The following is a 27,089-nucleotide window of genomic DNA, read 5'->3' on the forward strand; positions in this document are numbered from 1 at the left end:
AATCCTTTTATTATGCCAGGATTCTGAAAGCTGTGACAAAAAAATCACATTCTACTAATACCTGATGACTGAACATCAAATGTTAGATCAGAAAGTTCTTAGAGCCTGAGTGGCAAATTCATGCCTTTTGGCCATTTTCTTCTCCCAAATAAAGTAAGTTTATTACAGGTGTTCACGAATATGTGGTATTGGGGGTTTAAAAGATCACAGGATTTTGACTGGGTGTGGTGCCTCACACCCGTAATCCCAGCACTTTGGGGTTGCTGAAGTAGGTGGATTACTTGAGGCCAGGAACCCCAGACTCACCTGGCTCACATAGCAAAACCCTGTCCCTACTAAAAAACACAAAAATTAGCCTGGTGTGGTGGCACACGCCTGTAGTCCTAGCTACTTGGGTGGCTGAGGCACAAGAATTCCTTGAACCTGGGAAGTGGAGGTTGCAGTGAGCCAAGATTGTGCCACTGCACTCCATCCTGGGTGACAGAGTGACACTACCTCTCAAAACCAAACAAAACAGATCACAGGATTTCCTCTGGAATATGTCCTCAAAACTGTTCTCCATATCCGCCCTCCCTCTTTTTTTTTTTTGATTAACATGATGTAATTTCTGCTATTGCCAAGTTTATTGTTTTTTGTTTTTTTCAGATCCTTTAATAATTTTGCTTTTGTTTTTAAATTAGATGTTAATTGTAGAACTTTGTGATAGAATATATTATTTGGGGGCCTCTCTAGCCGCTTATGCATTATTGTTCTACATCTACTTTATGATAAAAGACTTAAATAATCATATAGCCTCTATAATGTATTTTCAGAGTACTCAAGTTACAAATAAATAATTTCTTTCATTTCTTATTGTGAAGTAAACCAATATATAGTAATATACTTTTAAGCATTTATAAAATTTGATATGTTCTGATACGACTAGAAAACTGTGAATCTTAATAATTTAAATTAAACCTTAAAGTTTATAACTTATTTTAAATAGCAAACAGTTTGTGGCTTTGATTTGTTACGGGCCAATGGACAGTCCTATGTCTGTGATGTCAATGGCTTCAGTTTTGTGAAAAATTCCATGAAGTATTATGATGACTGTGCAAAAATACTTGGGTAAGAATTTTTAAAATTTTCTTTTTACCTTCATATACTAGTTTTTCAGAAACCAAATAACTGTTAACATTAAATGGTCAGGTTTTTTTAAGCCTTCTAGAGTAAAGATCAGTGTTCATAAAATGATACCCCCGAAGACTATGCCAGATCCTGAATTATACTTTGGCTTATCAAAGACAGATTAATTTATGATCAGTATAGATGAAAACCTTTAACTTCATACGTTTACAAATACTATAACATGTTGATTATTAGTCAAAAGTTTATTTGTTAGAATACATTATTCCTCAAATTTTTGCCATGTAACTACAGTGGAAAAGGTTTTCTTCCACTTAATGGACAAAATTAGCATTCATGAAATAAATAAACAGAGTAAAATAGAAATATTTAGAATTCATGACTCTTTTGCATGACAATTCGTTCTACAAGCATATGTTACTTGATATTTTCATAAGATTGTCAAGTGAATGTAAAAAAAATATTGTAGGTAGAAATGCCGTTTTTATATTCTTCAACCTGTTTTCTTTATACTTTGATTCAGAAGACTAGCAAGGCAATAACTATTTTTAAGACATTTCCAGGTATATATGACAAATCCATAGGAAACTTACATTAAAAAATGTTCAATAATTGGAGCCAGCTTTTTTACTGGTTAAGTATCCCTTATCCACAATGCTTGGGACCAGAAGTGTTTTGGATTTCAGATTTTCAGATTAAGAACATTTAACCCATAGTATGTTTCAAAGATTTACAAACTTACCCTTAAAGTGATGTTAGGGAGAGTTTACTAAATTTTAGCATAAATAAATGCTAAATTTAAACAAAACCAAAAAGTAAACATTTTTCCATTTTTAACCTTATTGGTATAGTAGTGATTTGTTAAGATGAACACAATATTTATAGTAGCATTTTAGGTGTTCAATAAACTGATAAGAACTTATCAGTAGCCACACAGAAGAGACAATCTTGAATTTCAGAATGTATGTAATTAGATATGATGTAATTGTAGTGATTTATTTGAATCCAATGCTGATTGATATTTTAAAACTAAAGCAAATAATCTCAAATTTGTGAAATCCCATTGATGTGTCTAATACATCAATTTAGAACTGCTGATTTTTATTTTTTCTTGATCAGAATTTGATTCTGTGGGTTATTTTTTATGTGATGTAATCACTAGATATTTTAAGTCTTACGATTCTCTCTCATTATCGTTAAGTACCCAGTTTTGTCTTTTTTTTTTTTTTTTTTTTTTTTTTTGAGACGGAGTCTCGCTCTGTCACCCAGGCTGGGGTGCAGTGGCCGGATCTCGGCTCACTGCAAGCTCCGTCTCCCGGGTTCACGCCATTCTCCTGCCTCAGCCTCCCGAGTAGCTGGGACTACAGGCGCCCGCCGCCTCGCCCGGCTAGTTTTTTGTATTTTTTAGTAGAGACGGGGTTTCACCGTGTTAGCCAGGATGGTCTCGATCTCCTGACCTCGTGATCCGCCCGTCTCGGCCTCCCAAAGTGCTGGGATTACAGGCGTGAGCCACCGCGCCCGGCCAGTTTTGTCTTAAAATGTACTAATTTTAAGTATTTCCTTTTTTGTCTTGAAGAAATATTGTAATGCGAGAACTGGCTCCACAATTTCATATTCCGTGGTCAATACCCTTAGAAGCTGAAGATATCCCAATTGTACCAACTACATCTGGAACTATGTAAGTCTGAATTGTTTTAGAAATTGAGTTCCCCTTGTCATCTGTGCTATTAGGATAAAAATTAAATTTCCGAATGATGATTAGACACTTTACTGTGTATGATTTCATATGATTCAGCTTAAAGATAAAGTAGTAGATTATACGTATTTATAAGGGTCCACTAATTGTTACAAGTAAACTACTGAAACATGCCTGGATAATTATAGAATTGTTTAATCAAGCCATAAAAATAAAAAAGGTACCAATAGGTATGTTACTTAAAGGTTCACAGTGGTCTTACAACTTTTGCTCTCTCAAGTCATATCTTGCATAATTAATTATACCAGTATTGCGAAAATGTTTCATAACATTCTATTACCGAAAATTATTCCTTTAAATTCATGTCAGTTGACTGAATGCTTTTTTTCCCACAACTTAGATATTTATATTAACATGTTAAATATCCTGAGATGTACTGATGATAGGGGGAACAAATTTTATTTTTAATCAGTATTTTTCATACTGATTTAACACAAAAGTGTTAAATAAAATTTTTTCAGGTAACTCAGCTGATATCCTGCAGGGTTATGTTCTGCAGTTCACACTTCAGCAAACACTAGATTATACCTCTTAATTCTAGCATGCTTCTAAGGTGATTTTATCTTCCAGTAATTTGAGTTTTAAATACTTGTTCTCCTTACATGGGCAAAACTTAGCAAATATATACATATAGCAACCATCATGTAAAGTTTTATTTTGATTTAATGAAGTCTCAGTCTGTAATGATCTAATGCTACAGAGCAGATATTTAATAAAGCTCAGAAATTGTAGTCCGTCTACTTTTATCCCAGAGTTAAGGTAGCCATTTCTAGAGAAGAAAAGGTTATATTCTATTATATAGCTTAATATCACCCCCCTCCCCCAGCTTCTTAAGTTCATTTTGAATTTGATTTCATAAAGTTAAAACTAGATAGTTGTAAGTATTATTCTTCGTGGGAAAGATCTTGAAATGGTAAAAGATGGCTCTAAATAAATGATTAAATGTTCATATTAATCTGAATTATACAACACAAATCTTTTTTAGAGAATTAAGAACATATATATTTTTTCATTTTAGGATGGAACTTAGATGTGTCATAGCTGTTATACGTCATGGGGATCGAACACCAAAACAAAAAATGAAAATGGAAGTGAGGCATCAAAAGTATGTTTTAAGATGAATAATTTAACATGCATATAATTTTAAGATTTCTGATAAGTGATCAACTCTTTTGATTAATACATCATATAGAAAAACTTTTATCTACCCTCTCTTGGCCATTTATATTTAAACCAGTGGATGCATACAAAATCCATTTAAAATATGTTCATTAGCATCTAAAATTATTGTGGCAATATTCATAAATATCAGTCTGCCCTGGCTTTCATTTATTGTCATAAAAGTGTTCTATTTAATCTTTGCTTATCACTCTCTTGTATTGCATTCTGAGAGTGAATAATCCCTCAGCCTTTTAGAAGAAAATTCGTAGAATGAAAGTTTCTGTTATTTCTATCCAGTGTTTGATTTGGAGATGATAAAATTTGAAAACCCTGAACCATTAAGTATGTGTTGACACAAGTAATTTTCAATGTGTATGCAATGACTTCAGAAAATATATAATATTATGAACTATAATTGTATGTTTGGTTTCCGTGAAAAAACTTTGAAAAGTAGTATGGTGATTACTAGTTTGGTATCATTTAGGAAAGTACTAAGTTTTATCAGTCAAAGTTGAGCAGCAACATGTATAGTGAAAGAGGAAACACAGTACTTGAAATCCTTAGATCCCAAGTTCTAGTCCCATAGCTTATCATTTATTATTTGTTAGTTTAAACATATATTGGTAATGTTAATTATTGCAAGTGACTAACAGTGTTCTGTCTTTTTTTATAAGATTTTTTGATCTTTTTGAAAAATGTGATGGATATAAATCAGGGAAATTAAAACTCAAAAAACCAAAACAGTTACAGGCAAGTGTATTTGCTTTCTTGTTTAGTTTTAAATTTTTTAATGGTAAAATTACATAAAAATTCAATTTTCTGTTACTTTATTTTATAGGAAGTGCTAGATATTGCACGACAGCTTCTTATGGAGCTGGGACAAAATAATGATTCTGAAATTGAAGAAAACAAGCCAAAACTTGAACAACTTAAGACTGTATTAGAGATGTGAGTATCTTTTTGAAACCCTTAATCGCGATACTACATATAGCTCTTCTTTTTTATGTATGTGATTTTCCATTTTAATTACTTTCACAGTCTGATCTTTTTACTCTTTGTTACTATAGTTGAGACGTCAAGGAAAATCTAATGTGAAAAAAATAGATTGTTGTATTGAAGGTTTTAGCTCTGGTTTTAATTTAGGTGAGAAGATTAAACAAGGACATCAGATTTGTGTCTTCTGTGAAATACTGCTTAGAATCAAGGCCACATTGCTAACTTGACCATAGATTCATTGCAGTTTAAATATAAAAAATTTGAGCTTTGCCTTAATCAAGTAAAATGGATACCCATCAATATTCCTGTTATAGCTTTACATTTTTAACCTCTTATAATCTTATTTCCTTTATTTCTTAAAACACATACATCTGTGTTTTTACATATTTCTGTACTTTATCTCTTCAGAGTTGTCTTTTTTTTTTTTTTTTTTGAGACAGGGTCTTATTCTGTCACCCAGGCTGGAGTCAGTGGTATGATCTCAGCTCACTGCAACCTCCCCCTCCCAGGTTCAAGCGATTCTCGTGCCTCAGCCTCCCAAGTATCTGGGACCACAGGTGCACGCCACCATGCCTGGCTAAGTTTTGTATTGTTAGTGGAGACGGTTTCACCATGTTGGCCGGGCTGGTATTGAACTCCTGACCTCAAGTGATCCGCTCACCTTGGCCTCCCAAAGTGCTGGGATTACAGGCTTGAGCCATGGCACCCATGCCTGTAATTTTTAGAAAAACATTTTTGTTTTTAATGTGGTTAGAATGATTATATGGTGCAATTTTTTTTTTTTTTTTTTTTTTTGGCTAGAATATTTTGAAGAATTAAACAGGCGATTACAGATAAAAGGGAGCATGAATATGTGAGATTTAGTTTTTCCCTACATTGTCTATTCTGCTTATCATTTTATTTTTCAGGTATGGTCATTTTTCTGGAATAAATCGTAAGGTTCAGTTGACCTATCTCCCTCATGGTTGTCCTAAAACATCTAGTGAAGAGGAGGGTATGTCATTCTTAATGCTTATACAGTAGTTTTATTTATATGTAGTAACTTGTTATTCACTGTTGATTACTTTTGGAGCATCTTTTGCCTCGTAGTTTAGGACTGGCATGGTGAGGAAAAATAAAGTGGAATTATCTTAGCTATGCTTCCTTTAAATAAAGGATACATTTTTACATCACCTATTCTTTAAATAAAGGATAGATTTTACTATTTTGAAAACTGCATAGGACTTCCTTTTAACTGTGAGATTGTTTCAGAAAACGTATTTATTTATAACTGTTATTTAATGGGCCCCTTACATCACCTTTTGATAGCAGAGGGCAGAGTATCTAAGAAGAAAGCCCAAGAAGTACAAAAAGACTTTGAAAAAATATACAATTAACCTGTTTTTAAAATAAATGGATATTTTCTTCCACCCAGTAAACCAGAGTAAGTGTTTAAACAAGTTTGGTCTCCTAAGAGCAGTTAGTATCCACATTTATAAATACATTTACCTTACAAAAGAAAAGGGTAGGGATTGAGGAAGTCATTTCATAGAGAAATGCAGATGACCAATAAAATAATAATGATAATAATAAGAATCTGTCTTGCCTATCATATTGGCAAAGTACTTTCTTCATTTCTGTTTTAAACTGGTAATAAAATGTGCTGATGAGAATTCATTGAGACAGGATTTCAGTCTATAGTAGAAGTATAAATTGGCACAGTTTTTTGAAATGTAATTTGGCAGTATATCAAAAACTTCAAAAGATGTTCTTATGCTTTGACCTGAATTCTGCTTATCAGAATCTAACCCAAAGAAGTAATCAGATGTTCAGGGAAAGATTGATCTATAGGGATATTCATAGTGGTATTACTTATAGTAGCAAAAATTAAAGTAATGATTATCTTAAATGCAGACACAAATTTATAATAATTTTTACATATATATTTTAACATTTGATATATTGCTCTTATCACATTTTGTGGTTAATAGTAATACAGGTTAATTTTCTATATCTTAGTATTTATCATCAAAAACATTCTGTAAACAAATAATTTAAAAAGTTAGGTAACTAACTTTCCTTCCGTAAATTAATATTGATCTATATGACAAAGCTCACAGAACTGCTGACTAGCTGCAGGTGAAGGGGTGATTTCCTCTCACCTTTTAAAGAATCATTATTAAGTTCTTTTAGTGCTTATAATGCTTATTCTTGAATTACTTTTTTTTCAGAACCCAACACAGATCTTAATATCATGGAAAGGAGTAGGTCAAAATTAAGTACAGAAACTCATTAACTTATAGTATTTTCTTTGTCCAAGAAAATACTTTGATGTGTAACATGCAGAGATTCCACAAGTTCAAATTTAAAAAGCTGCTCTTGATTACCTTTTGTTTGCATAAAATTTATTAGATTGTATGAAATTTATTAGATTGCATAAAATTTAAATTAGAATAAATGTTAGGCTCTGTCATCTCACATCTTCCTAAAAATGATGCAAATCACCGATTTCCAATCTTAAAAACGTGTATCTGGCCGGGCGCAGTGGCTCACGCCTTAATCCCAGCACTTTAGGAGGCCGAGGTGGGTGGATCACTTGAGGTCAGGAGGCCGAGACCAGCCTGGCCAACATGCTGAAAACCCCGTCTCTACTAAAAAGACAAAAATTAGCCAGGCGCCTATAGTCCCAGTTACTCAGGAAGGTGAGGCAGGAGAATTGCTCAAACCTGGGACGCAGAGGTTGCGGTGAGCCGAGATCTTGCCACTGCACTCCAGCCTGGGCGACCAAGCGAGACTCTGTCTCAAAAAACAAAAAACAACAACAACAAAATATATATCTTCTTCACTTCAACTAATGTATTTTCTTTTATGGGACAGCACTGAAAAGGGTGCTTGATAGCAAGGCACATAAAACCTGGATTCTGGCATCAAGGAGCTGTCAATCCAGCAGACATAGCACAACTAAATTAAGTACACTGAAGAAATTACTATGAAAACAGGCAAGGGAGAAACGTTACATCCCTGAAGAAAATTGGGAGGCATTTTTCTAAAGTATGAGAGAGATTTTCAAATTTCAGTAAGATTTAAACAGGAATAGCAAGGGAGTATTCCTTACCGAAGCACTGCCTACAAACAGCATTAAGGGACATATATGCAACAACATTTAAGGAAGAAAATATCCTACATATGGGCCATATTTCACCACAGAAGAGAGCACAGACAAAAAATTAATCTTAAATCTGTTTAAAAAAAAAACTTAACATTTGTTTTATTAATTCATATGTGTCATAGACAGCCGAAGAGAAGAACCATCTTTACTTCTGGTTCTAAAATGGGGAGGTGAATTAACTCCTGCAGGCAGGGTCCAGGCTGAAGAACTTGGAAGAGCTTTCAGGTGTATGTATCCTGGAGGTCAAGGTAAATCTTAGAGTTTTCTTTAATTTGACTAATTTCATAAATTGTATTTTGAAATCCTCATTTTTGATGTTATTAAATATTTATAGAAATACAATGAAATGAAAATATAGCTGAAGTGATTTGAGGATTTATTTTCAGGAGATTATGCAGGATTTCCTGGTTGTGGTTTACTTAGATTACATAGCACCTACAGACATGACCTCAAAATATATGCCTCTGATGAAGGACGAGTCCAGATGACTGCAGCTGCTTTTGCAAAGGTACAAATAATTTTTTTTTAGAATTACTAGAGTTTTTAATCTAATACTGCATCTTAAAACATTTTTGGCTGTGCGCAGTGGCTTACACCTGTAATCCTAGCACTTTGGGAAGCTGAGGTGGTCAGATCACTCGAGCCCAGGAGTTTGAGACCAGCCTGGGCAACGTGACGAAACCCTGTCTCTACAAAAAAATTGAAGAAAAAAAAATGAGTCAGATGTAGGAGGCTGAGGTGGGAGGGACCACCTGAGCCCAGGAGGTCAAGGCTACAATGTACACGCCACTGCACTCTACCCCAGGCAACAGTGTGAGACCCTTGTCTCAAAAAAAAAAAAAAAATTTTAACTAAGGAATATTTAAAAATTCTGTATTTGGAACTTTCAAGTAAAACCCTAAAATGACAATAATCAATTGTCATATTAATAAAGTTTATTTACTGTAAACTTTATACCTTATGAAAATCAATATGTAACAAATATTATTTTACATATTAATTTTTTAAATTCGTGTTTTCTTTATTTAATATGCTTAGGGGCTTTTAGCTTTGGAAGGAGAGCTTACGCCCATTCTTGTTCAAATGGTGAAAAGTGCAAATATGAACGGTCTTTTGGATAGTGATAGTGACTCTTTGAGCAGTTGTCAGCAACGTGTGAAGGCAAGGCTTCATGAAATACTTCAGAAAGACAGAGATTTTACTGCTGAAGATTATGAAAAGGTGGGTGTTAGCAAACTCTTTTATATTGTGAAATATTACACACACACACAGAAAAGTGATAACTGCATAAAACATAAATGTAGAGCTTATTGTATTATAAAGCAAATACACATGTTATCATCCTCCAAGTAAAGAAATAGAACATTGGAACAACTTTGGCTTCTGTATGCCCCTTCCCAATCGCAACCCATTCCCTACCCCTCAAAAAAACTACTGTCCTGACTTTTTATATTCTTTTCATATCCAGAATACTTACTTGGATAATGAGTATAGTCTCTAACCAGTGTAGTCTCATTTTGGCTTTTTTCTAACTTTAAATCTATTGATTTTAATTGACAAATTAAAATTATATATGTTTATAACACAACATGTTTTAAAGTATATATGCATTGTGAAATGGCTAACTCAAGCTAATTTATGTATTACCTCACATCCTTACATTTTTGTGACGAGAACATTTGAAATCTACTCTCAGCAATTTTCAAGGATAAAATACATTGCTATTACTATAATCACAATGTTGTACAATAGAGCTCCTGAACTTATTCCTTTTATCTAACTGAACTTGTGTATCGCTTGACCAACATCTTCCCAACTCCTTCCTTTTCCAGCCTCTGGTAGCCATCATTTTACTCTGCTTCTGAGTTTAACTTTTTTAGATTCTACATATAAATGAGATTACACATATTTGTCATTCTGTGCCTGGCTTATTTCACTTAACATAATGTCTTCTAGGTTCATCCATGTTGTTGCTAATGATAGGATTTCCTTCTTTTTAAGGCTAGATGATGATATTTCATTGTATATATATACTACACTTCCTTTATTCGTTCATCTGTTATTGGACAGGTTGATTCCAGATCTTATCTATTGTGAACAGTACTACAATAAATATAGGAATGCAAATATCTCCTTCACATATGATTCCATTTCCTTTAGTTATATACCTAGCATTGGGATTGTTGGATCATATGGTAGTTCTGTCTTCAGTTTTTTGAGCAATGTTCATACTGTTTTCTATAGTGGCTCTACAATATTAATTTACTTTGGCTATTTTTTAAGGTTCATATAATAGAACATGTTCTATTTTATATTTGACTTCTTTTATTTAATATTTTATTTGTGAAATTCAACCATAGTAAGTAATGGTCATAGTTAGTTAATAATCATTGCTGTGTTTGTTGTATTCCATTTCAGGGTTGGCAGAACTTTTCTGTAAGACACCAGATAGTAAATATTTTATTAAAAAAAATTAGACTTTGCAGTCCAAATATGGTCTGTGTTGCTTTTTTTTTTTTTTAACTGCCTTTTAAGCAAGTAAAAACCATTCTTAGCCCATGGCCTGTGTGACAGGCCACATTTGACCTGCAGGCTATAGTTTGTTGACCCATGTACTATTTTATGAACATATTACAATTTATATATGCTTTATATTATTGTTAGAGTTTTGGACTGTTAGGATTAAAGTTGCCATGAATACCCTTGTGTGCCACCTGTGCAATGAGCATACATTTCTCTTGGGTATATTGTAGGAGTGGAATTATTGTGACCATGGTATGCTTATTTACAATGTTAGTAGGTGATGTCAAACTGTTTTCTAATGCCATTGAGCTAATTTACAGTCCCACCAGAGGTCCATGATAGTTGTCATTGCTTCACATATTCTCCATTCTTGGGATTCTCAGATGATTCCATTTTGGCCATTCTGGTGGATATACCTAGAATTCACTTTATTGTGGCTTCAGTGTCTGTTGACCATTTAAATATCCTCTTGAATGAGGACAAGTCTCTTGTCTTTTTTCTATGAATTGTCTATGTTTTTCTTCTTGAATGGCAGAAGTTCTTTATTCTGGATATGAGCTCTTTGTTATATGTAGATAACACCACCTACTCTGAGCCTTCATGTTGTCATGATTCTTTTCTTTTCTTTCTTTTTTTTTTTTTTGTTTTTTGTTTTAGAGAAAGGGTCTTGCTTCATGACCCAGGCTGGAGTGCAGTGGTATGATCATAGCTCACTGTGGCCTAAAACCCCTGGGCTCAGGCGATCCTCCTGCTTCAGCGTCCTGAGTAGCTGAGATTACAGGTGCATGCCACCATGCTCAGCTAACTTTTTAAATTTTTGTAGAGACTGGGTCTCACTGTATTGCCAAGGCTAGTCTCGAACTCTTGGCCTCAAGTGATCCTCCTGCCTTGACATCCCAAGGCTTTGGAATTACAGGCATGAGCCACCAAGCCCAGCCAGTAATATCTTTTGATAAGCAGAAGTTCTAGTTTTTCATGATTTCCAAGTTCATTTTTTTCCCCTTATGGTCAATGCATTTTAATACATTGTCAGGATATCTTTTTCTGACTAGAGGCCATAAGGGGTATATATATATATTCATTCTATAAATTTACTGTTTTGCTCTTCACATTTATCAGCAATCCAGATAAAATTGACTTTTATGTGTGCTATCAACTAAGAATATCAAGGTTGATATTTCCCCTAACTATATGTACATCTGGGTGTCCCAGCAGAACATACTGAAAAGACTGTTCTTTCCCACTACTCAGAAGTACCGTCTTTATTATATATGTGTAATCGGTTTCTAGACCCTGTATTCTGTTTGTTGATCCTTGTGCCAATGAATAATATCTCCCAACATGCAAATGGATCCTTCTTCAAGTGTTTCTTGGCCTTTTTTTTTTTTTTTTTGCATTTTCATGTAAATTTTAAAACAAGCTGGTCAAAAATACTGTTGGGATTTTTTATTTAGGTTACATTATATCTGTAGTTTGTGCAAATTTACATTTTTTTCTCTAGTCTTTTAATCTGTGAATGTGTAGCTCATTTATTTAGATATTCTTTAATATCTTTCAATAATGTTTTATAATTTACTTCACAGAGTTCTTGTGCATCTTCGTTAGATTTAGGCTGAGGTGATTGATATTATGCAATTATAAATGGCCCCTCTTTAAAAGTTTCATTCTCTGTTGTTGGTGTGTAGAAATATAATTAGTTTTAAAATATTGAGATTATAGGCATCAACCTTGTTGAACTCATTAGTTCTAATAATTTATCTAGATTTGTTTGATTCTTTAACAGCACATCCATGTGTTTTTTGCTTTTCCAATCTTTGTTTTTTAAAAATTATTTTTCTTGCTTTCCATAGCTAGGACCCTCAAAACAATATTAAGTAAAAGTAGCATTTCTAGTAACACTGGACATTAAATATAAAGTTTTCTGTAGATATTGTATATAGCTGCCCTTCTTCAAAATAAGGAAATTTCATTGTTTCTATTTGGCCAATAGATTATAAAAACTTACTGAACTTTGTCATATTTTCTTTCATCTATTACATCATACAGTTTTTTTGAATGTGAAACTAACTTTAGTTCTAGAATATCCTCAACTTTTCCATGTATGATCTTTTTCATTCATATCACTGATTTTAGTTTGCTGATATTTTTGGTTAGGAATTTTGATCTATGTCCATGAGTCAGATTGGCCTTTACTTTTTTATTTTTGTTGTGTCTTTTATTTCAATGTCAGGATTATGCTAGTCTTGTAAAATTAGTTAGGAAATACTTCCTATTTGAGGGGAATAGTATATGTACAAATATTTCATTAAATTTTTGGTAAACTTTACTGGTAAATAGTATGGTAATTCCTGTGGGTGTTTTCTTTGTGGGAAAGTTTCTAATTATGGATTTCAGAATAGTTTAGTACTTCTCAGTTATGTTTATGTCAGTATTAAATTGCATTTTTTAGAAGTTTGTTCATAATTTCCTCTTTAATTTCTTTATAATTTGTGTAGGATCTATAGAGATGTCCCTTTTTCTTTCATAACATTATACTTTTTTCCTTTTTTTCTTGATCAGTTTCACCATGGTTGATTAGTTTATTAGTCCTTTCAAAGAACCATTGTTTAGATTTGTTAGGTCTCTGAATGATATGCTTATTTTCCATTTGATTAATTCTCATTGCTTAGTATTTTATTTCTTCTACCTCTCTAGTTTTATTTTGCTATTTTTCTGATTCTCAAAATTAATAACACCAGGTGAATACTTACTAAGTTATTAATGGTCTGTCTTTTACAAAATATGCACCCTAGGCCGTAAATTTTCCTTTATGCACTCTTTTGACTGGAGTCATTTATTATATTCATAAATATAAATATTTCCAATGGAGAAACAGCCTTAAATTCTAGACTCACTTTCTGGATCACTGACCTTTGAGTTTGCTTCCATAATTCTTTACCATCTTGTTATTTCACAGATTCCTTAAAACATAAGTATAGAAATTCTTTGCCCAGAATTTTTACTTACCTTCAGTGGATATTTTGGTCCAAGCTACCTAGTTTATTATAACCAGGAGTAGAATTGCACTTTATATTTTTTTATATTTGTAGAAACTTACTTAATGTGGTTAAATAACTTGCCAAGCTAAATGTCAAAACTGGAATGTGAAACTATATTTTTATTGATGGCTTTTATTAAATTCAAAAAAAAGAAATCATTACAAAGGCATAATAGGATAGTGGTTGAGAGCACCAGTCTGTAGCCAGACTACCTGCATTTGAGTCCTACTCCTTCACATCCTAGTGGTTTGATCTTAAGCAAGTAGCTTAACCTCAGGTAAGTAACTCATCTGGGAAAAGAAAATAATAGATGCCTAGAGTTATTACATGTAAATATATGTCAAGTGGTCAGAACTATATTCACATATGTTAAGAGAGTCAGCAGATTGACATCAAATTCTATTAAGTTAGAGTATTTCTGCTAAATTTTCTTTAATGATAATGACAGCTAAGGTTTAATATTTTTTAACATGAATTGAGTCTTTTACTTCCTCCCTGATCTTACTACTATACAGTTCACCCTTAGACAATATTGGGGTTAGAAGTGCCAGTTCCCCTCACAGTAAAAAAAATTAGTGTTTAACTTTTGACTCTGCAAAAACTTAACTACCAAGTTAAGCCTACCTCTGACTAGAAGCCTTAGCAATAATGTGAACAGTGAACATATATGAAGGGTCTTCAAAAGTTAGTGGAAAATGCTCATTATGCAAAAACTATACACAAATTTCAATTTTTTTATAGTAAAATAAACTCGTATTAACTTGTTATAAAATGTCTGAACAGGATTTAGTTTGAGGCACTAACAAGAGTAAGACATCAGTTTGAAGAGAGCCCCTGTGAGGGCAACATGAATTCTGCTAAAATTGAAACAAGAACAAACAGCAAATTTATGGCAAAGCTTAAGCAAAAAAAATGGTGAAATCATTGATACTTTACAAAAAGTTTATAGGAACAGTTTCCCAAAGAAATCAGCAGTATACAAATGGATAACTCGTTTTAAGATGGGACAAGATGATGTCAAAGATGAAGCCCTCAACGGCAGACCATCTACATCAATTTTGCAAGGAAAAAATTAATCTTGTTCATGCCCTAATTGAAGAAGACCAATAATTAACAGCAGAAACAATAGCCAGTACCATAGACATCTCAGTTGATTCAACTTACACAATTCTGACTGAAAAATTAAAGTTGCGCAAACTTTCTGCTTGATTTGGAGTACCAGAACCATTGTGCTCAGATCAGCTATAGATAGTAGCAGAGCTTTCAATGGAAATTTTAAACAAGTGGGATGAAGATCCCGAAGCATTTCTTTGAAGAATTGTAACAGAAGATGAAACTGGTTTTACCAGGATGACCCTGAAGACAAAACGCAATCAAAGCAGTGGCTACCAAGAGGTAGAATTGGTCCAGTCAAAGCAGAAACAGACTGGTCAAGAGCAGAGGTCATGGCAGTAGTTTTTTGGGACTCTCAAGGCATTTTGCTTCTTGACTTTCTGGAGGGCTGAAAAGCAATAACATCTGCTTATTATGAGATTGTTTTGAGAGAGTTAGCCAAAGCATTAGCAGAAAACACCCACAAAATCTTCACTACAGAGTCCTCCATCGTGGCGATGATCCTGCTTATTCCTCTCAGAAAAGGGCAGTTTTGCAAGAGTTTCAGTGGGAGATCGTTAGGAATCTACCTTGTGGTCCTGATATGGCTCCTTCTGACTTCTGTTTGTTTTCTAATCTTAAAAAAAAATTTAAGGGGCACTCATTTTTCTTCAGTTAATGTAAAAAGTCTGCATTGACATGGATAAATTCCCAGGATCCTCAGTTTTTTTAGGAATAGACTAAATGGCTGGTATCATTGCTTACAAAAGTGTCTTGACCCTGACAGACCTTGTGTTGAGAAATAAAGTTTTTTACTTTTATCTTTTAATTCAATTTTTTTCACATACTTTTTGGAAGTTCCCCAATATTTTGTATATGTATTCCATACTCTAGTCCTACAATAGAGTGAACTAGAGAAAAGAAAATGTTAAGAAAATTCTAAAGTGAGCTAGAGGAAAGAAAATGTTATTAAGAAAATTATAAGGAAGATAAAATATATTTACTATTCCTTAAGGGGAAGTATATCATCTTAGAGTTCTTCATCTTTATTTTCACACTGAGTAGGCTGAGAAGAAGGAGGAAGACGAGGGGTTAGTCATGCTGTCTTAAGGGTGGAAGAAGTGAAGGAGGTGGAAGGGGAGGCAGGAGAAACAGTACATTTTGGTGTAACTTTTAGGGAAAAACCCTGCATATATGTATGTGGTCCTTTGCAGTTCAAACCTGTGGTGTTCAAGGGTCAACTGTATTTTGTGGTCATTTTAATTTCTGCTATGGAATTATTCTCCAGCTACTGGAAAATTTTGTATATGTATATTGTTTTCTTAGACAATTAGGCATAACCACATATAAAGTATATACTTTACTCATTTGTAGCTTACTCCATCTGGAAGCATTTCTCTTATCAAATCAATGCATTTAATTAAAAATCCTGTGAAGACCTGTGATAAAGTTTATTCCTTAATTCAGAGTTTGACTTCTCAAATCAGACATCGAATGGAAGATCCCAAATCATCAGGTAAATATGTTTTTCTTAGAGCATAGAACAAATAAAAGTTACTATTCAATTAAGCGTTTTAAAATATGATGCACCAATCTTATTTTAAGAAATAAGCCTTTCTTGAGAGCTATGTGTAGTATGAGTTAATATATATCAAGCAAAAAAGAATGGCTAAGTTATAGTGGTTTTTATCTATGACAGCATGAAAGATAAAATATTATCATTTGATTATCTTATGCAGCATTGCCATATAGTTAAGCAGTGAGTAGACAGGGTAATAAGAAGGAGCAAGCAATAGGAAAGTGATCTAGGCTCTGGCCCCAAAGCTTAGTTGGTTAGTAACTTAGACAACTTTGGCATCTTGGGTTTTTTTCTGTCAGAAAATGGATCAGTTGGACTATTTTTAATGTCTAAGGTTCCTCTGCTAAAGATAGTCTACCTATTCACTTAGTTATGTGAATCTAATAAGAGTAACAGTATTGAAAATTAAAAATATATGAGCTTAAAAGAGCTTTGTTAAAATTGTTGCCCTTTTTCTTCTTCTTGTTATTAAAGTCTATAATATATGGAAAAAGTCTTTTATAAGCCTAGTTCCTAACCCTTCAAGTCTAAAAAATACATGGTTGCTAGTAGTCTATGCCTATAGTAACTTCCTAACTTCATACTGTTGTATTTTTGACACTTTAAAAAGTTTCTAATTATTAACATATTAATATATATTCTAAATCAGATTTTTAAGTTGTGTAAACTAAAAATGTTATGTTGTTTTAGATATTCAGCTTTACCATAGTGAAACATTGGAGCTTATGCTACGTAGATGGTCCAAGTTAGAGAAAGACTTTAAAACAAAGAATGGAAGATACGATATTAGTAAAATCCCTGACATATATGACTGTATAAAATATGATGTCCAGCATAATGGTTCCTTGAAATTAGAAAACACAATGGAATTATATAGGCTTTCGAAGGCATTAGCAGATATTGTTATCCCTCAGGTAAGTCATTCTTAAGAATCAATTTTCTTACAATATTAAATAAATACATACTTTTAAAATGTCTGTTGGTGGAAAAAAATGTAGTTGGTTTTCATGTCCTTGGAAAACCAGTAACTTTAAACAGGAAATTAGGTAATTATGAATTTATATTTTAAGCTTTTTATGGTTATATTGATCACATTATTTGATTTTCTAATAGTTTGATTACAGTGACATTTTTTAGTAGACTATATTTATTAGAGCAGTTTTATGTTCATAGCAAAATCAAACTGAAGGTACAAAGATTTCCCATATGCCCCCTGCCTCCATACATAGCACATCCTCCCCCACATTATGATTATCCTCCACAAGAATGGTGCATTTTTTATAACTGATGAACCTACAATGACACATCACCCAGAGTCCGTAGTCCATTAGGGTTCACTCTTGGTGTTGTACATATGGGTTTGGGCAAATTTATTGTGACATGTTTCTATCATCATAGTAGTATACAGAGTATTTTCAGTGCCATAAGAATGTAGTAATTTTTTTTTAATTTAAGAATTGATACTCTTAGTAATAATATGCGAACAAGCTAAAGAATAGAAAATAATAATTCCATATGGAATAAATAAATTAAGTATTTATTGAACACCTGTTCTGCATCTGCCATCTATATATGGAAATATGTGGGGAGTAAGACATAAAGATAGTTGCGGCCTTATATGAAATTTCTTGCAAATCTTTTTATGCAAAAGTATTTTGAAAATAATGTTTAGAGGTCAAGATATACATAGTTGTTCTTTTGGGGGGCGTGGATCTTTTCATTATAGGAGAATAAAAATAAAGGTGTAATAAGAATTCAAATAACTAAAATGCAATTAAACAGAATTGGATTGATAATAAAGGGGCAAGGACAAAATATATTGAGATCAGGAATGTGTTAGAAGAATAAAGTTCCAGATGCCATTTTTGGACCTTTTTTCAACTCAGTAGAAGATTATTTGGATATTGTAAATAGGAGGTTGGAGTAGATCAGATATTCCAACTGTGGACTACATAAAGTTTGACAGCAGGAAAATGTTAAATATATGAAAAAGATAAAGATTGTGAAACAAGTTCAAAAAGCCTAACTTATGAATACCCATGTATAACAATGGTTAAAATAACTGTTCCTTTCCTAATATACATAGACAGTACAGGAAAACCTATAGATTTTGAAAAACTGAGAATTCAGACAGTTGTACAACTTACCTATAGGTATTTGTGTACATGTTAACAATTAGCTTGTTTCTTCAACATGAAAGAGAACTATATATTTGTTTGATCAGATATATAGTGTAGACAATTTTAGGTATATTGTATGAACCTGTGATTTTAAAAATTATTTTTAAAAGAGGATGAAAATATCTCAGACTTTACGAATATGTCTTTAGGTCTTACTTTAGGAAACATTTACTTAGGAAACAGGACTCATTCCCTCACAATTTCTTTCATTTACCAAATGAAAAAGGTAAGTTTTATTCTGTAAAAGACAAGTTTTATTTTGCATAATAAAATGTTTCAGTTTTGTAAGTATGCTTTTTAACAATTAGCTGTGAATACGAGACTTTAAGATATTTATGGTGGCTATAAGCACTTTTCAAGGTGGGCTTTCAGTATATCTAAATTTATCACCTACTCAGAGGCTAAATAAATACACAATGCTTTGTCTAATGTTTAGCATAACCATGTCTGTGCCATTGCATTGCTTATTTAATCTCACCCCTCTACTGTTTCCATTATATATACTAAATATTTTACAACTGGGAATGAAAAATTAGTCTCTAAGAGTTGAGCCCAAAAGAAAACTCAAGTGTTAATGGTATTGTAGATGGTCATTTCTCCTCCTTACATGGTGTATGTATTTCAGGTGTATTGTTTATATAGTTGAAGACATTTCTCACCATGTCTGTGTAACTTAAATAGTTATAATAATTTTTTTTAAATACCAAAAGAAGCACCAAAGATTAGTATGTTACGAAGGAGTTGAGTCATCATTTGTATCTATCAAAGTAATTCTTCGCTCAGCTGTTCTCAGTCTATTACGGTAATTCTCTTTGCTGCAATTAGGTTAGATTTTCATGACGGTCTGAGAATTTATTTGAAGACAACTCTAAAATTATTTTTCTTGGAAAAGTTATTTTTGAAATCGTTTGACTCTTCAGATAAAATTATGCCCAAGTTTACATAAATCAGTTCTATTTTTGGTAAATTCATACTTTTAAAACAAGAAGGTCTTTTTATATGCTTCCCTGGTGTCCTGACATTGTTTTATAAATTGAGGAGAGGACAACTCTGGGTTTATCTCCGTAACTTTTTCGTATGACAATCTTTATTGTTAACAGAAACTTTGGGTTCTTTTTATTTTCAGATCGTTGAATCAGTTCAATAAATATTACCTTGTTTTGTTACTTTAGACCTCGTAAATACAAAAACTGTGGACAGAAGGCAGGTATTTTCAATCACCAAAAAAAAAAACTAGCAATTATAAACATATTTGCAGTAATTTATAATGAAAATGTGGTTTGTAGGAAAAAAATAAAATTTCGCGTACATAGTTCTCAAGCAAATAATATTTCAAGCTTCAAGATTTGACTCAGTCAAATAATACAAAGTTTTAACTTGTTTGGAATAATTTAATGCAGACTAACAGGGTATGACTATGAAAGAGAAATGTATATACATATATTCTGGTGTACTTCAAAATGATACTATGCCTTAAAAAATCAGTTTCTACTCTTACATTGATTGTTTAATTTTTACGTCTATGCTATGTGAATTCTGTAATTCCAATCATATCTAGGCTTACATGATGCGTATGGTCTGTTTTAGTTATTTTAACAGTTAAACTAGTTTTGATAGGTGTTTATGCTACAATAGAATCAAATTTTCACTTTTTAACCAGGCTTAATCCTCAGAAAATTGGGGCCCTGGTTTAAAAATGATGCTTTATAACTCTGATGGTATGGTGGTAAATAAAAACATTTAGAGACCATATTTGATATTAAAATTCTCTTAATTGAGATGACACGTATTAATTGAAGTTTAAAGATGTTTTCTTTGGTTATCTGTAGATTATGAAATGCAGACAGTTCTTTATAGTAGCATTTCCCAAAGATAGTTCAATGACATTCTCATTGAAATCATTATAGAAAGCCTTCAAGTCGCTTTAGCTGGTATTTTAATCAGTTCTATTTGTGGCACAGATATTGTAACTACATATAAGAATTTGTATATCTAAAAATTATTTGGTCCTAGTTGATAGAGGCAGATGAGCAAAATATGTCACTGTTTTGAAGAGAGAGATTTCTTGATTATAAAAGTAATATATCTTTGTAATAAAACTAGAAAATACAAATAAAGCAAAAAAATTACTACAACATTACCAACAAAAGAAAAACATATCAATGTTTTGGAATATTTTTAAAGGCCTCTTTCCTTAAATTCATTTACATATAATTTTTTCCATAAATGCATATATATAGAAAATACATTCTTTATGAAAACTGAATCAGAAAAAGCATACTATTTTACAACTTAATTTTTTCCTTCATTTAGCATAAAGAACTTCTTTCCGTGCCAATAAAGCTAATATGTATTATTATTCCCGATGGCTGAGTGGTGTGAATGTAAGAATAATTTATTTAATCAACTTGTATTTGGAAATCTAGACTTTTGAAATGTGTTTCACTCTCTTTACACGTCTTTCCATCCACTCAAGACCATTTCTGTAGCTCCAGAAATTTTTAATCAGTTTTTACCCAGACCAACAGTGTGTGAAAATCCGTTTCCTCACACCTTGCTAATAACAAATTTTAAAAAAAGTACTTCCCTGATGATTTTGTAATTCCAACATTTTTCTTTCACTTACACGTAAATACACAGTTGCATATTCACTATATAGTCACCTACATTGGCAAGATTATTGAACCACCTTAGCTTTAGTTTAAGGTAAATCACCCCCAGGAAGTTCTGTTTTCATAGGTCTTTCATCTGTAATCAGTCAGCATTTTCTTTATTAGGCAGTTTTGAGATCTATTGTCTATACTGATGTTATTCCATGTGAATCTTTCTGGAGGTATCTGGTAGCAGAAAATAGCCTTTAAGTTGAGATATCCTAAAATGAACTTGGAGAGAGAAGGTATGTGTGTTTCTTCCCTCTTCCCTTTTCTCCCTCTCTTCCATTCTACCCCTACTTTTCTGCCTTCTTCCTTTCTCCTCTTCTACTGCTTTGAACTATAATTTTCATTGCAATTACTCTTAAAATTGCCATGTTTTCTGGACACTTCACATTGTGTTAATTCCTTACAAATCCAATTAACCCATAATGATTATGTCATTAAATTTGATAATTTCATGGAATCTTTGCTCACTACCAGTTAAAACTTTAAAAATATTGGCCAAAGGCTTTTGAAGAACGTGTTAGTCTTTTAAATCTTTGACATTTGGAAAGACAGAAATCTCAAGGTTTAATTTTTTTCATATATTTATTACATATTGTGCTTTAGTGTTTGTGTCCTTAATCCACCTTTCTTTTAGGGTTGTTTTTACATTTAAAACCTCTGATTTAGTGAATACTAGTCATAAAAATTACATTCACCCATTCATTCTCCTCCTTTAGAAATTACTGGCTTTTGTTCAGTTCCACCACAAAATCCTTCCAATTATACTTAATAGTTTGAAAATCATACATTTGCAGTTGCAAAAAATGCAAACTTGGAGTTATCCAACGTTCAAAAAAGGCTTGATAAAATATTTGTCTCTCACTAGACTAATTTAGGAGTGTATTTTTTTAGAGTACTTTGTCATTATATCCTTTTTCTAATGTCAAGTATTTTTTGCTCAGGAATATGGTATAACTAAAGCTGAAAAACTGGAGATTGCCAAAGGCTACTGTACTCCTCTGGTTAGAAAAATTCGCTCAGACCTTCAGAGGACACAAGATGATGACACTGTAAATAAACTTCATCCTGTGTAAGAAACTGTACTGGTTATTTAAATCTCTAGGCATCTATTTCTGCATACTTCAAATTTCAATTACACTTTGATGATCCTATGAAGTCAGAAGTGTGTCATTGGCATACTGTGAAAATACTATTACCTAGATATTTCTATTAACTTCCAACCAAAGTTATTTTTGGCTCCAATTTAGAGAAAACTAAGGTGAGTGGGGAAAAGGGAATATAGGTCATCGTTCACATGGGATCATCAATGTGTACCCCATTTAGCAGCATTAATGTCTGTGATCATCTTTAGGTCTATAACCTCTGTCATTGCTACTAAAAGACATAAAATAACCTATTTACAGTGTACTTGACTAATATTAAGTCTATTCTTTGACTACTCTCAGAGGTCCTAGTTAGTTATAGTTTGTGTCATGTTAGAAGAATATGTACTAACATAAATCCTCTATTGTGGTTGGAAGAATAATAGATTTTTATGGTCTTTTACTTCTAGTGAAATTAAATTTAATTTTGGAAAATAATTTCAATATTTAGCGAGTTTTTGATTATGTGGTTATGTTTGAACACTGTCTGCTTTTAATTTTAGGTATTCTAGAGGTGTTCTTTCTCCTGAACGTCATGTTCGTACTAGATTATATTTTACTAGTGAAAGTCATGTACATTCTTTGCTGTCTATTCTTCGCTATGGTGCCTTATGCAATGTAAGTAGAATAAGTTACATCAGTCTAACAAATATATTTAATTTTGTAATTAAATCACTGACTGCTATTTTTACTGTGAAATTTTAGTATTTCATCCTTAAGTGTTACTACTTAATGTCGTCTTTCAGGGGACTACTATATACCAAGCATTTTGCTAGATGTTAGGGATAAAGATGTTCTCTTCAGAGAAGATACATTCAAGCAAACAATAATATAAATTATTTTAGGTGATTTTATAGACTGATGGCAGTAAAGAGAAGCCTGATGAATTTGAGTCATTTAGGGGTCAGAATTGATGGGACTTGGTGTTTGGTTAGACGTTGTGCCACTTACCTACTATTACGTACTATCTACTGTTACCTACTATTGTGTAATGACATACCAAGACTTAGTGGCTTAAAACAACCGCAGTCATTTCATTTTTATCTCATACAGTTTAGAATGTTGACTAGGATCAGTTATGAAGTTTCACTTAGAGTCTCATGAGGTTGTGGTCAGACAGTGGCTGGGTCTCAATCTCAAGGGTTTTCTCTCATGTTTGGTGCTTCATGTTGGCTGTCTGTTGCGACCTCAGCTGCGGTTATCAACCAGAACACCTACATCTGGCCTCTTCATGTGGCCTGCTTCCTCAAAATGTTGCACCTGAGTTCCAGGAGTGAGCTTCCTATGAGAGCAAGGTGCAAGTGCATGGCATTTTTATGACCTAACTTCTAAAACCATAGCATCACTTCTGCTGAGCTCTCTTGGTTGAGGCAATCACAGAGGTTCATCCAGGTTTAGAAGGAGAGGAAACAACCCACAGCACTAGATGGGCTGAGTGTCTCTGTCAATTGTACGAAGAGTATGTAGAATTGAATGCATATGTCAGCCATCTTTGGAAAACACAAAATCTGCTACGGTGATACCCATTTGCCACAGTAATTCATATTCTTCCTGCATACAAAACTCACTTAACTTATCCCTCAGTGCCACCCACTCCGTTCAGTGCCATGCTGTAATAGGGTAATACTACTTGAAGTCCAGAATCTCATCTAAATCAGTCATCTCTAAACTAGCCAAAAGATAAGAATGTTTCTTTATTTTTCTGTGCGTATGAATATATGCACGTCTGTATAGAAAGTGATCTATAAAAGAAAATTCAATTTTGTTTTCTTATGTACTTTTAAAAGAAGGGCAGTGAAATATGTAATGATAATTTGGTATATATCTGTTTCCTAATCAATCTTATTACTGGTCCTTGAGAGTAATTATTATCATAGTTATCCTAAGGCTGTTTCAAAGTTCTATTCCAATTAAAATTCCAAACCCATATGTTATTTCTTCTGGTTTTTTGTTTCTTCTTTGTCCCACTAAGGAATAGCAAAGTGACATCCTTGCATAAGTATGTGGATTAGTGGGGAAAAAAAATGACCCTTAATTAGCAAGGCAAAAGCTTGTATAAACAGTAGTGTTGATGGAATTGTTTGTGAGGAGGAGAGATACATCTCTTACATGGTCCTTTTTGACATATATAGAGGGTATAAAGAACATGAATAATATAGGAACTGATAGAAAGCCTGTGGTTGGAGAATAGCAGTAAGTATTGGATAAAATGACAGCAGATGTGGTTGAAGAGCCAGTGCCTTGCATTCTAAGTGGATTGGGAAGCCATTGAAAGGTTTTAAGCAGGGAAGTGGGTGACTTTGGTTGTTGTGTGGACAGTAGATAGGTGAAAGTGGGTATGAGGAAACCAGTTAGGAAATTAGTACAGTGGTCCAAAAAGATGTCATTTAGACTAGGGTGGTGGCTGTGGATCTAGAGTTTGTTGGGCATATATTGAATTCAGGCTTCATTTCTAAAACAAAAACTGAACAACTTCATTATTTTAAAAATCAGTGCTTCCAGGGGGAAAAATAATTACATGTATTTACTAAGGTGAAAATTGAAGTCTATACCAAAATGTTTTGTTTTCATTATCCCAACTCTTATTATCCTTATAAGAATCTGTAAGTAATATAATTAAAATCTTACTCCGTGTATTACCAGTTGTAATTTTTAATTATTCAGAATGGACTGGGTAAAATCTTTCTGTAGAATTATTTGTAAAGTTTGTTAAGGAACTAAGATTATAAACAAGATTTCAGGAATATGTGTAATGGGGCCTTAATTTAAAAAAACATTTTTGTGTCTTCTTACATATTAATTATGTTCTGGAAGTTACTACTAAATATTACTTAATTTTATCTATTTATTAGAGAAGACCTAGCAAAATCTATAACTGCAACACTGAGTTAGACATTAGATGGTGTTCTTAATACTGGAGTATCACAAAATCACAAGATCAATTATCTCTTCACCTAATGAAAATTTTCAGTATTTAAACTCATCATTTGTGCTAACTTTACATTTAGTGAAGCTCAGTAATGCTAATTTATGTTTTCCCTTATCAATTTTGAAAAAAATACATCTTTTCACATATTACCTCCTAAACTTGCACACATGCATGTGCACACACACATACACATGGAATGTGTAATGTCTAAAATAGAAATAAAATACATGCTGAATTTTAAAAAACATACAATGTGTGGTCTTATAATTTGCTTTTAAAACAAGATGCATCCTGTACTAAAGTTCTTAATATTGTATACTCTTAGTGTATACAAAAAGGAAATGTTGTGCTTTTATATATTTGTAATGTAATTACATAGTATACAGCAAAGGAAATTTATCTGTGATGTACATATAATTTAAGTAGATCCTGTTAATTGTTGACTATAGACTTTGAGTAGTTTTGCCTTTTCAGATATAATTTTCTACTTTGAATGCTTGTAGTACATGTTCTCTAAGATCCTTTTCAGTTCTGATGCTCTATGATTACATGTTTAAAGACCAATGATTCTAAGAATGAAGATGGAGGAATGGTGAAGGAGATGGTAAGATCAATAGAATTTGCATATGCCTCCTTCTGCTGATTTTTGAATATCACTTCAGTGTAATAGGGATATTTATTGATAGGCTTATATCGCATACATGAACTATATATGATGGTGGGAAAAAATAGCATTCCTGTTATAGGATAGTATTCTGTGGTTATGAAACATGATACTATACTAGGTACTTTGGAACTGAACAAAGTTAAAAACTGTCTCTTACCCTCAGAATTCAGTAGTGTTTGTCATATTTCAAGAAATTCTTTATTTTTCATTTTGTATAAGCAGTTAAAAAAAGGTTACTACTAGAACTTCTAATATAAGTTGACTATCTCTTATCTGAAATGCTTGAGACCAGAAGTTTTTTGGAATTTAGAATTGTTTTTGGATTTTGGAATATTTGCACTGGTTTAGCATGCCTAATTTGAAAACCCAAAATTCTCCAATGAGTATTTCCTTCGAGTGTCATGTTAGTGCTCAAAAAGTTTTGAATTTTGGAGCGTTTTGGATTTTGAATTTTCAAGTTAGGGATACTCAAACTTGTAGAGAGTTTAGACATATTTTACCAAAACAAGCTTAAATAAGTTAGTAAGATTTTTAAATGTAGTGGAATTATTTTTAAAAATTGTGCATATAGTAAGTATTCACTTTATGTGGTATCACTAGGATTAAACAAGCTACCATAGTGACAATAAAGTGACTTTCAAGTAACAGTTTGAGAAAATGCTTACCACATGTATCTTTTGTTCAGGAATCAAAGGATGAACAGTGGAAAAGAGCTATGGATTATTTAAATGTTGTCAATGAGCTCAACTACATGACTCAGATTGTTATCATGCTTTATGAGGATCCTAATAAGGTAAACAGAGCTCTTGATTTGTGTTTTACCAGACATAAATAAAGAGCTTAAAGTTTCTCATTTTGAAAATGTTCTTTCATATTTCTTAGGATCTTTCCTCAGAGGAACGCTTTCATGTTGAATTACACTTTAGTCCAGGAGCCAAAGGTTGTGAAGAAGACAAAAATTTACCATCTGGCTACGGATATAGACCAGCTTCCAGAGAGGTAACGAAGGTGGAACTCTCAGTGCTTAGTTACTGTGGTTCTAGATTTTCATGAGGTTTCTATAAGAGATTTTTATAATGTACTATAAATAATT

The 27,089-nt window shown here is 32.7% G+C and overlaps 1 protein-coding gene across 2 annotated transcripts in view; it reads left to right on the forward strand.

The window, feature by feature from the left end:
- PPIP5K2 (diphosphoinositol pentakisphosphate kinase 2) overlaps positions 1-27,089 on the forward strand; it is a 77,496-nt gene that overhangs the window by 24,642 nt on the left and 25,765 nt on the right. The window contains exons 9-24 of one of the 2 annotated variants that reach the window (XM_015140511.3): positions 986-1,107; positions 2,702-2,803; positions 3,900-3,986; positions 4,717-4,792; positions 4,881-4,990; positions 5,947-6,032; positions 8,309-8,434; positions 8,573-8,694; positions 9,225-9,407; positions 16,214-16,355; positions 17,109-17,332; positions 22,200-22,327; positions 22,904-23,018; positions 25,889-25,933; positions 26,682-26,789; positions 26,879-26,995. In XM_015140511.3, the coding sequence (XP_014995997.1) occupies positions 986-1,107; positions 2,702-2,803; positions 3,900-3,986; positions 4,717-4,792; positions 4,881-4,990; positions 5,947-6,032; positions 8,309-8,434; positions 8,573-8,694; positions 9,225-9,407; positions 16,214-16,355; positions 17,109-17,332; positions 22,200-22,327; positions 22,904-23,018; positions 25,889-25,933; positions 26,682-26,789; positions 26,879-26,995 (1,893 nt within the window). The remainder of the gene's footprint in view (positions 1-985; positions 1,108-2,701; positions 2,804-3,899; positions 3,987-4,716; positions 4,793-4,880; positions 4,991-5,946; positions 6,033-8,308; positions 8,435-8,572; positions 8,695-9,224; positions 9,408-16,213; positions 16,356-17,108; positions 17,333-22,199; positions 22,328-22,903; positions 23,019-25,888; positions 25,934-26,681; positions 26,790-26,878; positions 26,996-27,089) is intronic. The other variant, XM_078005090.1, reaches the window with a different exon arrangement.

Source organism: Macaca mulatta, chromosome 6 (genome assembly GCF_049350105.2).
Source record: "Macaca mulatta isolate MMU2019108-1 chromosome 6, T2T-MMU8v2.0, whole genome shotgun sequence".
NCBI classification, from domain to species: Eukaryota; Metazoa; Chordata; class Mammalia; order Primates; family Cercopithecidae; genus Macaca; species Macaca mulatta.